At 54.0% G+C, this 13,620-nt stretch overlaps 1 protein-coding gene across 3 annotated transcripts in view; it reads right to left on the minus strand.

The window, feature by feature from the left end:
* Positions 1-790: 790 nt before the first annotated feature.
* ASCC2 (activating signal cointegrator 1 complex subunit 2) overlaps positions 791-13,620 on the minus strand; it is a 38,692-nt gene continuing 25,862 nt past the window's right edge. For all 3 annotated transcript variants that reach the window (XM_060028314.2, XM_060028313.1, XM_060028315.1), the window contains 7 exons: positions 13,071-13,285; positions 11,943-12,062; positions 4,868-4,961; positions 4,652-4,782; positions 3,987-4,086; positions 2,678-2,757; positions 791-1,352 (listed from right to left, as the gene is read on the minus strand). In XM_060028314.2, coding sequence (XP_059884297.1) covers positions 1,181-1,352; positions 2,678-2,757; positions 3,987-4,086; positions 4,652-4,782; positions 4,868-4,961; positions 11,943-12,062; positions 13,071-13,285 — 912 coding nt within the window. In that variant the 3' untranslated portion in view covers positions 791-1,180. The remainder of the gene's footprint in view (positions 1,353-2,677; positions 2,758-3,986; positions 4,087-4,651; positions 4,783-4,867; positions 4,962-11,942; positions 12,063-13,070; positions 13,286-13,620) is intronic.

The raw sequence follows: 13,620 nt of genomic DNA on the forward strand, positions 1-13,620 counted from the left end.
GACTCCGGGCCAGGCTGGCGGGGGGTCAGCCCAGCAAATGCCCTGCTGCTGATCCGCCACCGATCAGCCACATTCTGGGTGGCCCAAGAATCGGGACGTCTGGCAGCTGCGGCCATGCTAGGAGCTGGTTGGCCATGCCTGGGAGGGGGCTTTGAGGAACAAGGCCCAAGTCCCACTCGCTTCAACAGGACTTGGTAGTGACATCGTCACTTGTTTCTTCCTGTCTCCGACCCCTTGATTTTGGAGGATTTAATGGAACGTCTGTGCAACCAGGAGGCACTGAGTTCTGGTTTTGGCTCGGCCACTGGCCAACCATCCTTGGGCAGCTATGAGATGGAGATGACACCACCCGTGGGGGCCCAGGACCCTGAAAAGGCCAGGGGTCACACTGGGTGTCCAATCCCTGTTCTCCCACCTCCTAGCTGTGGGCGGACAGCCACCTGCTGTTCTCAGTGCTTGGCCTCCTTCATCTGTACTATGGGGCTGAAAATCGTACCTACCTACCTCCTAGGGTGGCAGTCATGGGGACTGAACGAGCTCACAGAAAGGACTGCAGGGCCTCACACACTCAGCCCCTGCTTCTGCAGGCAGGGACCGGAGGCTCAGAGAAGGGAGTGATGTTCTCTGGGCCACACAGTGAGGCAGAGCGAGATCAGGAGGGGTGAAAATAAGAGGCAAGCATGAAAGGCTGATGAAAAGAGCACCGCCCTGCCGCCTTCCTCTCCTGACGGTGGCTGTCATCGAAGCACTGGGACACAGGGGGAGTGGGTCACAGGCCCGGCACGGATCATTTCTTGAAAGGGTCAAAACTTTATTCGCAGGGCTTTTTTTGTGTTTTTTTTTTGTTTTTGAATACACAGGTTTCCTGCCGTCCAGGGAGAAAGGGACATGGTATCCGGCTGCACGAGGTTTGGGGGCTGGCCTTGGGGCTCCAACCCCGTCCCTTGCACCTGTGCGCTGGCCGCTCAGTTCCTCTGCTGTGGATAAGGCACTGTGTGTTCTGCAGGATGGCGCTCATGGCTGGCTGGCAGACAACGAGGCAGCCTTCTCAGGGGCTGCGAAGCTGAGGCTGTCGAGGGGTGGACTTGAACTTGGGGCCTGGCAGGGGGCCAACTGGCGAGGAGGCCCCAGGCTATGGTACCTCAGCCTGGCAGGTCCAGCTGGCCCTGTTGCAGCGGCCTCAGGATGGAATCATGCCTTTGCTTCTTTTGCGGTCAGTCATGGTTCTCCGGTTGTGGTTGGCTCGTGTGGCCTTGCTGGATTCCTTCTTCCTGCGTTCCTGTGTTGTCTCTCGGCTCTGCCCGTGGCCCCGGGGGCTGCCAGCCACTGCCATCGAGCTGTCATGCCGGTACCTGAGGGAGGAACAACCCGCCCCCACAAGAACCCATCAGGCGAAGGAGGAGGCCCTGATGGGAAGAGCCCTTTGCCTTCCTTGGAGGTCCCTGGGAGAGGACCCAAAGCTTGGGCCAGGATACCCCCATCCCAGCTTCCAGGGGGAGGAGAAATGGAGCCCGGCAGGGGCAGGGCTGTGGGGGCTCCAGCCAGCGCCGTGCCCTCTGTTTACTCTCCTCTGAGCTCTGCCTCCCGATGGGCCTCTGGCTAAGATCTGAGGGTGGACCAGCTAGTGGGCTGAACACAGCCCACAGTGCAGAGAGGACGAGGGCCTGGGGATGGGCCCCTCTCTTCTCCACCCAGGGCCACGTGATACAGATGAGGTAGGACTCCAGTTCTACACCCCAGGGCCTTGCTTGGTGGCCTCCCAAGACCAAGTACACTCAGATATGACCTTGGGCCTCTTCAGACCACATCAGCTGCTGGGTTTACCCAGAGCTCTGTGCTCAGGGCGCTGTGATGGATCAGAGGTCAGAGTCACTCTGTTCTCTGCTCAACGACCTTCTGTGGCTCCCGGCTGCCTTCAGAATGAGATCCAATGTCTTCCCCACTTGGTTAGGCCCCCTGCACCCAGTGCGCAGGGCTGTGGGAGTCCCAGGGCCAGGATGGGGGACTGGGCTTGAAACCCCTGGCTTGGCTTTAAGTGGAAGAGGGACCTGGGGCAGGTCCTTGGCCCCTCTGGACTGCACCCCACCCCCAGGAAGACAACGGGGTGAATTAGAGGAGTCTCTAGTTACCTGTTCCCAGCTCCCCTCTGAAGGCCTCCCTCCCTGACCACCCTGAGCTTTCTTGCCTCTTTCCCCTCACATGAAAAACTCCTTTGCACACTTTCCACCTTTAAGGGCCCAGCTCACATGCCCCGTCCCTAACATGCCTCTCTCGGCCATAAAGGATATGTGCCTGTCTGTCTATCTGGGCTCTCCCAGATTTTACACTCTGCCTGACACCAGCGAGCCATGGACACATCATGCTCCCACACTGGGTGATAAACCCCTTGTAGTGTCTATCAAGTAATGGTTACAAGTGTGGACCCCAGAGATAGGCCACCTGGACTCAATCTCTGCTCTGCCACCTACTAGCTGTGTGACCTTTGGTGGGTTACTTAACATGTCTGGGCCTCAGTTTCCTCATCTGTAAAACAAGGATAATGGTAATAGTAGCTACTTCATAGGTCTGTTGCCAGAACTAAATTAACACATGTAAAGCACTTGGGGTTTGTGTGTGGGCTTCCTGTGTGGCTGGCTGGGCTTCTCCCTCCCACCAACACAGCCTATTAAATGCTCACCCCTTCCTGGACAGGAAGGCCATGCGCCTGGCTTCTGCTTTTTCCCGCAGCACTGCAGGGTCCTGCACAAAATGGTCAGGCTGTGGAGGGGAGGGGAGAAAAGAATCATGAGCTGCTCCATTTCCCTAAGCTGAGGTGAGGCTGCACCTGGCCCAATCCTGGTGACACCCCTATGCCAGGAGTGGGGCTAAGCCACAGTGCGGCTGGGCAATGCCCCAGAATGCAGCTGGCTTGCTATGGTCCAAGGTTTCCACCAGAAGCCCCTCCTCTGACCCTCCCACCAATTTCCGGAAGAGAGGCAGCTAAAGATGGCTCCATGATAGCAGGAGCGTGATGATGACAGGTGAGAGCAATGGGGGAGGGCCAGGATGGCCGCCATGAGAGACCACACGGGGCCTGGAAACCCAAGAGAGCGCCCTGGAAGCTGACTCCTCTCCCCGCTGGCGCCATAAGCAATGGGCTGTGGGAGCGCCTGCCCTGTGCCAAGGTGGGGAGAGACTGGACTAGCGGGAGAAAGTGGGACCCAAGGACCACAGACAGGCTTTGGGGGCCCGGGCTGTTTCACAAAAACAACAACAAAACAAGGGGAATTAGTAACTTTTGAAAACTTCAGGATTTGACATAAAAATCCAGGCTGATCCCTTGCCTGGAAGAAGGGAAAGCCCTGGAGGGTCCGGGCCTCCACAGTGCTGAGGAGCCCCTGGGCAGGGCACGTGTGTCCCCCCACCTCAGTTTCCATCAGGCCCCGCTACTCATTTACGTTGGTGGCCTGGCCCCGGACATGTCTGAATTTGTCACCCTGGTGGGAGGACATGGGGGGGGATCCAGGGGTCCCAGGCTGCTGCCCCATTCAACCTGAGCAGCGCTGCTCTTATCTATTTTATATGAGGCTCTAGTTAAGATTTCACTTGAAGAAAAAGTTTAGTGGCTAAAAAACTGAATTTTCAAACCCATCGTCCCAGATGACCTCCAAAGGGCCCTTGGGCTCTAACGCCTCTCTGATTTCAAGAATTGCCAACCTGGGCACAGAGGCCAACAGCTGTCCCTCTCCTGGGCCCCAGGCCTAATTAACCCAGCAGCTCGAAGGCCCGGCCTCTGATCCATCCTCTGGGCCCTCACTGGGCAGCAGAGGCGGGTTCTAAGCTAGCAGCTCTCCAAGCAGACATCCCGGGCTCAGAGGGACCCCCACCCTCCCTGGCAGTAATGCTGGAGCCGCCTCAAGGCCAGGTTCAGAGAAGGGGGGCACAGATCCCGATTCACCTCTCAAAAGTGTACCCTCCCCTTCACCTGCCACCTGCCAAGGAGGTACCTTGGGGGCCTCGTCCTCAGCCTCCTCCTCCTCCTCCTCCTCGTCCTCCTGCCCTTCTCTGGGCACTTTGGTTCTCAGCACCTGAGGGATGGTGAAGGGCCTGAGGGTTTAGAGAGAAAGTGAGATCAAAGACTAGACTAAACCTGGAGAGTGAGCCTCAGGGAGGGGGAACCCCACTGGGTGAGAGGGGCTGCCAGGACGGGGAAGGGCTCAGGAGGCCGGGAAAAACCAAAGTGCTTTTGGAGCCAGCTTTGCTCCAGCCCCTGGATTCTGTGTGGGTACCAGGGTTTGACGTGGGGGCTTTGGGGAGCCTGAGCTGGGGCTGTGGGAGTCTCTAGTTCTCTCTAGTCAGGGCAGCTCTGCTTTCACCGGGGAATTGGGGAATCTCCATAAGATCCCATTGGGAAAAGTTTTCTGCAATTAGGAAGAAAATGTAAAACTCCTGCATGAGACCCAATAAATGCTGCCTCACTCAGGGTAGGTTGGACCAACCGGCCAAGGGGGGGGCTGGGGTGGAGGGAGCACTGGACTAGGAGTCAGGAGGCCTGGGTTCGGGCCCTGGTTCTGCCACTGACTTGCTCACGTGACCTGGGCCCTGGCTCCCACATCTGTATAAACAAGAGGCTGCGGGAGGCCACTCTGCCCCTGGAATTTGACAGCCTCACCTGCGGCTGATGAGCTCATCATCAGAGTCTGCGTCGTTGGCGCCCACCTGGTTGCCATCATATGTGTCATCATACTCATCCTCGTAGTCGTCACTGCGGTAAGGCGAGTCCTCCCCTGGCTGCACTGGCACCTGAGACGGCAGAAGTGTGGGTCCGAGGGGCCCGGGGCTGGCCGGTCTCCCCCCGCAGCACGGCCGGTGGCCTGGGGACGCCTACCTCCTCTGCCACCACGCTGTACTGCTCGTAGCGCCGCCGCTGCGCTACCACCTCCCGCTTGTCGTTCAGCAGGCTCCGCGCGCTCTCCTCCTTCCTGGCACCGAGAGGGAACAGCAAGGAGACACAAAGGAAAACCATTAGGCTTTGAAGGCATGGGAAGGGGCTGCAGCTTCCATGGCTTACTTCTTCCCGCCTCAGGCCGCCACAAACCGAGATCAAGCACTGGTGGGGGCGTGGGGCTCACCGCTGCTGGTGCCCATGTGACTGGGTCCAGCCACTCTAGAGGGCACCCCAGGAGCAGCTGTTAACGTGGAAAAAATGCCCCCCCTTCAGCTGGGAGACTCCCTTTCAAGGCGTCCACCCTGGAGCAACACTGGCCATGTGCGCACAGAGGTCTGATTGGGGATTTTCTTTTCAGCACCGTTTTTAACAGTGAAAGACGGAGAGCAACTCATGTCCATCACGGGTGAAACGGCCAAAGGACCTGTGCTCCCTCTGTGCCACAGAATGCTGGGCGGCAGCTCTCAAGAATGACGGTGATCTATTTGTGCTGATGGAGAAAGAAATCTAAGACATTCTCCAGGAGAAAAGCAAGCAGAGAAAAATGCACAGTATGATCCCATCTGTATAAAAAGCAGAAAGCAAACCAGAACAACTGTCTCCTCTTGTGGGCACATACCTATCTATGCACGTAAATGCACAGAGAGAGGGCTAGTAAGCACCCTGCCAAATGCCTGGTTACTCCAAGGAGGGGCCTGGGGTTATCCAAATCTTTTAAAACAAACACAAACTGAAGAAAGAGCAAGGCCACATGTTGCTTTCTTAGTGAGCTCAGGGGAGCCCTAGGCGGCCTCAGGGTGTGAGGGGCGAGGAGGGGTCCCGGTCTCTCACTTTCACCCCCGCTTTAGCACAGGGTCTCATCCGTCCTGCAGTTCAATCTTCCATGTCAGATTGCATGGCAAGAAAAAGTCTGAAAGTTTAACTCCTGTCATATCACAGGGAAGGAAAGTCGGGTGCAGGGGAAGGAAGGGGAGAGACGTGTTTGGGAACACAGTGAGCTGTAGCACAGCCATAGTGGGGACTCAGGCCTCTTGACTCCGGGTTTTGCAAATCTGTAGAAAAACCTGGTTTGTCAGACACATAGGCCTGTGGAATGTAGTTTCTAGCCCTGCAGGGGAAATCAATATGAGATGCCAGGAAAGAAAATCCAGCTTAGCTGTGAAATCGGGCCTCTGGAATGTATCAAGGGTAAGGGGAAAAAAAAGAAGAGACACAAAGTCTGTAGCATTCATAAAAATCTTCTATTAACTGGCTTTTGGTGCAGGGAGGGGCAGGCGCCTGAGTCTGGCCTGGGAGCCTGGTGCAGGTCAGGACTGCAGCCCTCAGCATGGCGGGTTAGGATTTGCTTCCTTCAACAGTTTTTATAAAGGGCCTACTATATGCTGGGCAGGGTGCTAAAGCTGGGTTAGGGAGAGATTCAGAAAAGAGTAAGATCTGGATTTGCCCTTAAGGAGCTCAGTCTAGTGGCAAAGAGCAGAAGTGTGCTAGATGAAGGCAAGCATGTCCTGGAAACACAAGTAAAGGAGAAATGAACTGGGGTGCAGGGGGCCTAGCGGGGGCGCTGGAGAAGGGGTAATGGAGGCTCTATGGTGCAGAGACGTTTGTCTGGACCAGGGAAAAATCTTGGTCCACAGGAATCTTTCAGCTCATGTCAGGAAAGGGGGCGTGTGACTGTGGCCTCGGCCCTTACCTGGCTCTCTTTGCCACATTGAGGGCTGGAGAGAAAAGAGGCAGAGAGGAAATGAAAGGGGCCAAGCATGTTCAGGTGGGTGGTGCCACTGGCAGAAGCACACCCATTCAATCAACACGTTTCCTGAGGGCCTGCTAGGCGCCAGGCCCTGAGCTGGGCCAGGGGACCAAGGATGGATGAGAGCTGTCACTGTTCTCTCTGCCACATCTCACAGCTCCTGGTCTACCTGGCCCCCAGTCCCGGCAGTAGGGAGGTTCTTTCACACGGTGCGCCCTCTGGTTTTGTTGCTCCCAGCAGGACCACAGAGAAGCCTGGCAAACTGCACCTGCCCCAGCTGGGTCCTAGGAGAGGACACAGGTAAGGACAGAGGAGCCTGGTGCCCTGGGTACCCCATCCAAGAAGGTGTGGCTTTGGCCCCATGACCTCATTTGGAGCCAGAGAAGGAAACGAAAATCAGGGGCAAAACCAGCCAGGAAAATATCCATCTGACCCCGAATAGCCAAAGTAAACTTGAGAAAGAAAAACGGAGCAGGAGGAATCAGCCTTCCTGACTTCAGACTATACTACAAAGTTACAGTAATCAAGACAGTATGGTACTGGCACCAAAACAGAAATATAGATCAATGGAACAGGACAGAAAGGCCAGAGATAAACCCACGCACACACGGTCTCCTTATCTTTGATAAAGGAGGCAAGAATATACAATGGAGAAAAGACAGCCTCTTCAATAAGTGGTGCTGGGAAAACTGGACAGCTGCATGTAAAAGAATGAAATTAGAACACTTCCTAACACCATACACAAAAATAAACTCAAAATGGATTAAAGACCTAAATGTAATGCCAGACACTATAAAACTCTTAGAGGAAAACACAGGAAGAACACTCTTTGACATAAATCACAGCAAGATCCTTTTTGACCCACCTCCTAGAGAAATGGAAATAAAAACAAAAATAAATAAATGGGACCTAATGAAACTTAAGAGCTTTTGCACAGCAAAGGAAACCATAAACAAGACGAAAAGACGACCCTCAGAATGGGAGAAAATATTTGCAAACGAAGCAATTGACATAGGATTAATCTCCAAAATATACAAGCAACTCATGCAGCCCAATATCAAAAAAACAAACAACCCAATCCAAAAATGGGCAGAAGATCTAAACAGACATTTCTCCAAAGAGGATACACAGATTGCCAACAAACACATGAAAGGATGCTCAACAACACTAACCATTAGAGAAATGCAAATCAAAAACACAATGAGGTATCACCTCACACCAGTCAGAATGGCCATCATCAAAAAATCTACAAACAATAAATGCTGGAGAGGATGTGGAGAAAAGGGAACCCTCTTGCACTGTTGGTGGGAATGTAAATTGATACAGTCACTATGGAGAAGAGTATGGAGGTTCCTTAAAAACCTAAAAATAGGGCTTCCCTGGTGGCGCAGTGGTTGAGAGTCCACCTGCCGATGCAGGGGACGCGGGTTTGTGCCCCAGTCCGGGAGGATCCCACATGCCGTGAAGCGGCTGGGCCTGTGAGCCATGGCCGCTGAACCTGCACATTCAGAGCCTGTGCTCCGCGATGAGAGAGGCCACAGCAGTGAGAGGCCCACATACCGCAAAAAAACCCCCAAAAAAACCTAAAAATAGAACTACCATACGACCCAGCAACCCCCTACTAGGCATATACCCTGAGAAAACCATAATTCAAAAAGAGTCATGTACCACAATATTCATTGCAGCTCTATTTACAATACCCAGGACATGGAAGCAACCAAAGTGTCCATCGCCAGATGAATGGGTAAAGAAGATGTGGCACATATATACAATGGAATATTACTCAGCCATAAAAAGAAATGAAAGTGAGTTATCTGTAGTGAGATGGATGGACCTGGAGTCTGTCACACAGAGTGAAGTAAGTCAGAAAGAGAAAAACAAATACTGTATGCTAACACATGTACATGGAATCTAAAAAAAAAAATGGTTCTGATGAACCTAGGGGGACAGGAATAAAGATGCAGATGTAGAGAATGGACTTGAGGACATGGGGAGGGGGAAGGGTAAGCTGGGACGAAGTGAGAGAGTAGCACTGACATCTATACACTACTGAATGTAACACAGATAGCTAGTGGGAAGCAGCTGTATCACATGGGGAGATCAGCTCAGTGCTTTGTGACCACCTAGAGGGGTGGGATAGGGAGGGTGGGAGGGAGATGCAAGAGCATGGGGATATGGGGATATATGTATACATAGAGCTGATTCACTTTGTTATACAGCAGCAACTAACACAACATTGTAAAGCAATTATATTCCAATAAATATGTTAAAAAAAAAAGGATCCATCTGAGAGCCAGAACATCAGTCAAGCAGCAGTAGCTTCGGAGACCGTATTTGGAACAAGTTGCTTGCGTGGCCTCCTACAAGCCCAGGGAACATGTGGGCTCTTCTGAAACGTGCCACCTTTTCCCTCCTTGTTTCCTCTAGCCTATCCTTCAAGGCCCAACTCAAACTGGCCCTTAGTGGGGTGACACCCACTTTTGAACCTCTAAAGGGCCTGCAGAGGCAATAAAGCCCCCCTTTTCCAGGTGAGGAATCAGGAGATCCAGAGAGGCAATGTAACCTTCCCAAGATCACACATCTTCTACCAACAGAGCCAGGGCCATAACACAGGCCTCCTGACTCAAGTCTGCTTGGCTACTTCCTGTGTGGTGTGATCACAGGCTGGCCCCTTATCCTTGCCAAGACTTAGTTCTGCCTCCCAGGGATGATGTCAGCATGAAATCAGACAATGAGCAGAAGTGGACCTGGCACCTGCTGAGCTCAGCAAAAGGAATCCTATTTCTTTCACTACAGGCCTTGTCAGAGCCTTTAATGTACTAATGTGCCCTGTGACTCTCCAGGAGGCACACAGGGTGCACAGACATTTTTGGCAATAGAACTAATTTGAGAGAGAACACTTATTATCTTCCAGGGCACCACTGTCCAGTCCAAAGGAGTTAGGGGACCCCACCTTACACACACCGCCTCCTTCCTTAGCTACTATACACCTGTGGCACACGTGCTTGGCGTCTACCCAACAACCCCCCTTTACCTCACCCCCACTCCTATCAGACCCTCTTTTTGCTCAGGTCCTCCCCCTTCCCCCTTTTCCGGGAGCCCTGGACCTTAGCCCTGTGACCTAGTTCCTCAGTGAGATGTGAGGGGAATCTGGGGAGTTCTGGGAAAGGTCTCCTGGCCTCTAAGAGAGATGCAGAAAGACCTCGTCCAGACTTCCTCTTGGCTGTGTCATTTCTGGACGTCACAGCTGAAACAGGTGCAGTTACCCAGTGGCCCTGAGGGAGCAAGATGCACCCTTGATGATATGGCTGCACCACAGGTCAACCAAGCCTAGACTTCCCTACCCTGTGACTGCCTGTCACGCAAGGGGACAGATTTCCTTATTACTTGAGCCACTGAGTATATCATATCTGGTTTAATGACACACACACATTTTAACTCAAGGGTGATCTGCCTTGTGCTACTTAATTTCTCACATGCTCCGTGAAGGCAGGGCCAAGGCCCTAAGCCCCACTGCCCTGCCCGCATCAGGACAGGGGTCCCCACTGAGGTCCCTCCGTGCCCCATCCTGGTGCCTCTCCACTCTGTCACGGCCTGTTTAATGTCCTAAGTCTTTCCCAGGGTCTCTGTGCCCTTTGAGAATGAGGCCTGGGCACCTTGCTCACCTTGTCTCCTGGTGTCTCTAGCACAGGATCTGGAGATAGTGAATCACTTAATAAATATTTTCTGTATGAATAAATAAATAATGAACACATGAACAGAGACTCTGCCCGGGCTACCCGGCACAACGAGCTCAGTAAACATTTGCTACCTGGTCTCTCTGCCAGGCAGCCGGGAGCTCCTTCGAGCAGGGGTACAGCCCTCCTCGTCTGCCCCTCTCCCCATGGCTGGGTCATTCTGGCCTGGAACAGTGGCCACTGATACAGGAAAACATCGCCAGCTTGGGATCTGGGGATGTTGCAACGTGTGTGACTAAGCAGTTTGCAAATGCTTCCTGTCCAGCCAGCCAGATGGCTTTACAGTTGCCCTGTGCCGGGTACCCAGGCCAGCAATCAGCCACGCTTCTAGCGCTGGACAGCCCCGGGAATGGGGAACAGCTTGAGCTTCTGGCACTGAGGCTCCTATCCCAAGAACGGGGCAGGTCCTCTCTCCTCTCTGACCCTCACCACCTCCATCTATGTGTTGGGGGAGAGGGCGGGCTGGACTCATCCAGCAGTTCCTAGATTTCTGGATTCCGTGAAGCAGCCCCATGCAGGAGAACGCTGGGGGTCTAGTGCAGGGCTGACGGTGTCTGATCCCGCCATTCTCCATCATGCCATGTGGCTGCTGACTCTCAGCCCCTCCAAGGGGTCTCCATTCCAAAGCCAGGTGATCTTTCCAAAACATATAATGTACCGGCTCAGGCGACCCTCACCATGCTCCCACGTCCTCGGGGCCACCACCCCTGCTGTTCACTCTGCTTGGAAAGCTTCTCCTGCCCCCCTTGCACAACTGACCCTTCCTCGTCCTTCCACAGTCATTCCCACATCATTTTCTCCAAGGAGCCTTTCTGCCTGGACTGAAGCCCCGACTAGAGGCTTGGAAGTCTGCGCACCTCCACCTTGGAGAATCTTTTTCATCTGCAATTTCATGTTGCTTGTTTGCCAAGCTGATTAGTGCAAACTCCACGTGGGCAGGGGCCCTGCCTGTTTCACTCCCCACCACATCCCCAGCACCTAATAAATCCAGGGCCTAGAAGCACCAGGCAAATATTTGTTGAATAAATGAATAAATCATGAATGGACTTTTCAATGCCAAAATGTAAGAAGGACATAGATCAAACATAAGTGGAAAGGCCTTAAAATGGAATACATTCACTTCTGAAAAGCTCACTCAGGACAGGTCCTTCATTTGCTCATTTTGTCATCAGATGGAAAAATACAGGTCAAGGAGCAGCTGCTGGGAAGCACTGCCCAGCTCTCCCACCCAGGATTCAGTGGTGGACACCTCCAAAGATGAAAGAAGGGAAGAGGGGCTGGTTTTGGTCCCGCTGGCCTTTTGCTGTCAAAAAGGAGGACTCACTAACTCTGTGTGCAGAGTTGGAGCCTAAAGCGGGATCATTAGAGACCCTGAGCTCGGCTGCTGGGAGCACATGGGTGCCAGGTATGGGGGAGCCCCGAGCTGAAGCTCCATGACCAATTCCATCAAGATGGGGGCTCTGAGTTTCTCGCTTTCTCTCTGCACTTGCAGAGTTGGGGTCCCTGGAACCCCACGGTCCACCAAACTCACCTCCTGCCCTTGTGTACCCGGCTCAGGTCCACTGAGTCCCTGCTGAACACGTCAAACTCATCATTCTGGAAGATGTTGTGACGAGATGCCAGCAGGGGAGTCACGTCTGGCTTCACCTGTCTGGGGGGCAGCACAGAAATCCATTTCAGGGGTCCTTGCTAGTGGATGCCTACCTGCACCCACTCCCCCCATCATGTCCTATCCATCAGAGACTCCACCCCCTTCAACAGCCACACCTGGGACACAGCCTAAAAACCTGCCCAATCCTGTCCAATCCTGCCCCTGCCTGGGTAGGCGGCCACCCCTCATACAAAGTGTCCCTTGGTCCTGCATGCCATTCACACAGGTTTTGCTCACGACAGCCCTATGAGATAGTCAGAGGTCACTCAAGTTCTTTTTGCCTCAAGTGCCCTCACCTGTAAAATGGACACATGGAGGCTGAGGAGCTTGTCCAAAGGCAGAGCTAACTTCATTCATTCATTCAATAAACAACATTTATTCATGGAAGAAACACCCATTCCTGCACTCATTCCTTCTGCCTCCCGGGGCCTTCAGGGAAGCAGTGGGCCCAACTCAGGAAAGGTGGGTATGGGGGAATTCCCTGGCAGTCCAGTGGTTAGGACTCTGCGCTCTCACTGCCGAGGGCCCAGGTTCAATCCCTGGTCGGAAACTAAAATCCCACAAGGCGTGCGGTGCAGCCAAAAAAAAAAAAGAAGGGTGGTTGTGAAGGAAGTGAGAAGCTTTGGCTGTCCTCCCTCAGGAATCTACTGGGAAGGTGGCAATGACAGGGCAGGCCAGCAATATCAGAGCTCTGAAGGCTCTCGACCCCTTGGTCACATCCCTGTGGCTCTAATGGGTCTTCCTACGAGGTGGAGCAGGGCAGTCCAGCGGTGCCCACTCTGCCCTGCAGGGGGCATGTGAGGACCTCCTGGGCCTGAGGTTTCTGTTTCCTCAAAGAGGACATTAGCTTCCACGGTTGGGAAACTCTGCTGCGGGGAAGAGCAAGCGAGCTGAGTCCTGGGACACGTGGGAAGGAGGCGTGGGAGGCAGAGGAACTAAGAAGGGCCCCTGACAAGGGCCCCGGGGCAGGCTGGACTCCGTGAGCCTCCTCCCACCCGTCTCTCCCACCTGTCTAGGCCGCGGTCCAGCTGGCTGAGGGCAGGGGCCAGCCGCCCCTCCAGGATGTTGTTGATCACCTGCTCCGGGTCATAGCTGTAGTGCTCCAGGCAGGCCAGGATGAAGCCCTCGCCAAGGTCTGGCAGCAGGTCCTTCACTTGGGAGATGAGTGAGTCCAGTTCCACGCCACACACCGTGGGGCCTGGAGCAGCCGCTGCCCCCAAGCACTGTGGGAAGAGCCAGAGTGAAGTAGGGGAAGGCTAGGTTGGGCTAGTGACAGGGCAACCGGCCCCTAACAGTGCTGGTCTCAAGTCAGGGGACCTGGTTTGAGTCCCAGCCCTGCCCCTCCTGGCCGAGGGACCTGAGCCAAGTCACTTAAGTGAAAGGGGGCACTACGATTTACCAGCTGAGCTACTTCTGGCTGTGTGACTTGGGGCAGTGTGCTTTTGCACAAAAAACGCAGAGCACTGTGCCTGGCATGGACTAGGCTCTCCATAAACGGCCATGGCTTCTATGAATCAAGTCCTTTTCCTGCTCTGACAGGTTGATGACTGATGCCAGA

The sequence above is a fragment of the Delphinus delphis genome, chromosome 13 (genome assembly GCF_949987515.2).
Source record: "Delphinus delphis chromosome 13, mDelDel1.2, whole genome shotgun sequence".
NCBI lineage: Eukaryota > Metazoa > Chordata > Mammalia > Artiodactyla > Delphinidae > Delphinus > Delphinus delphis.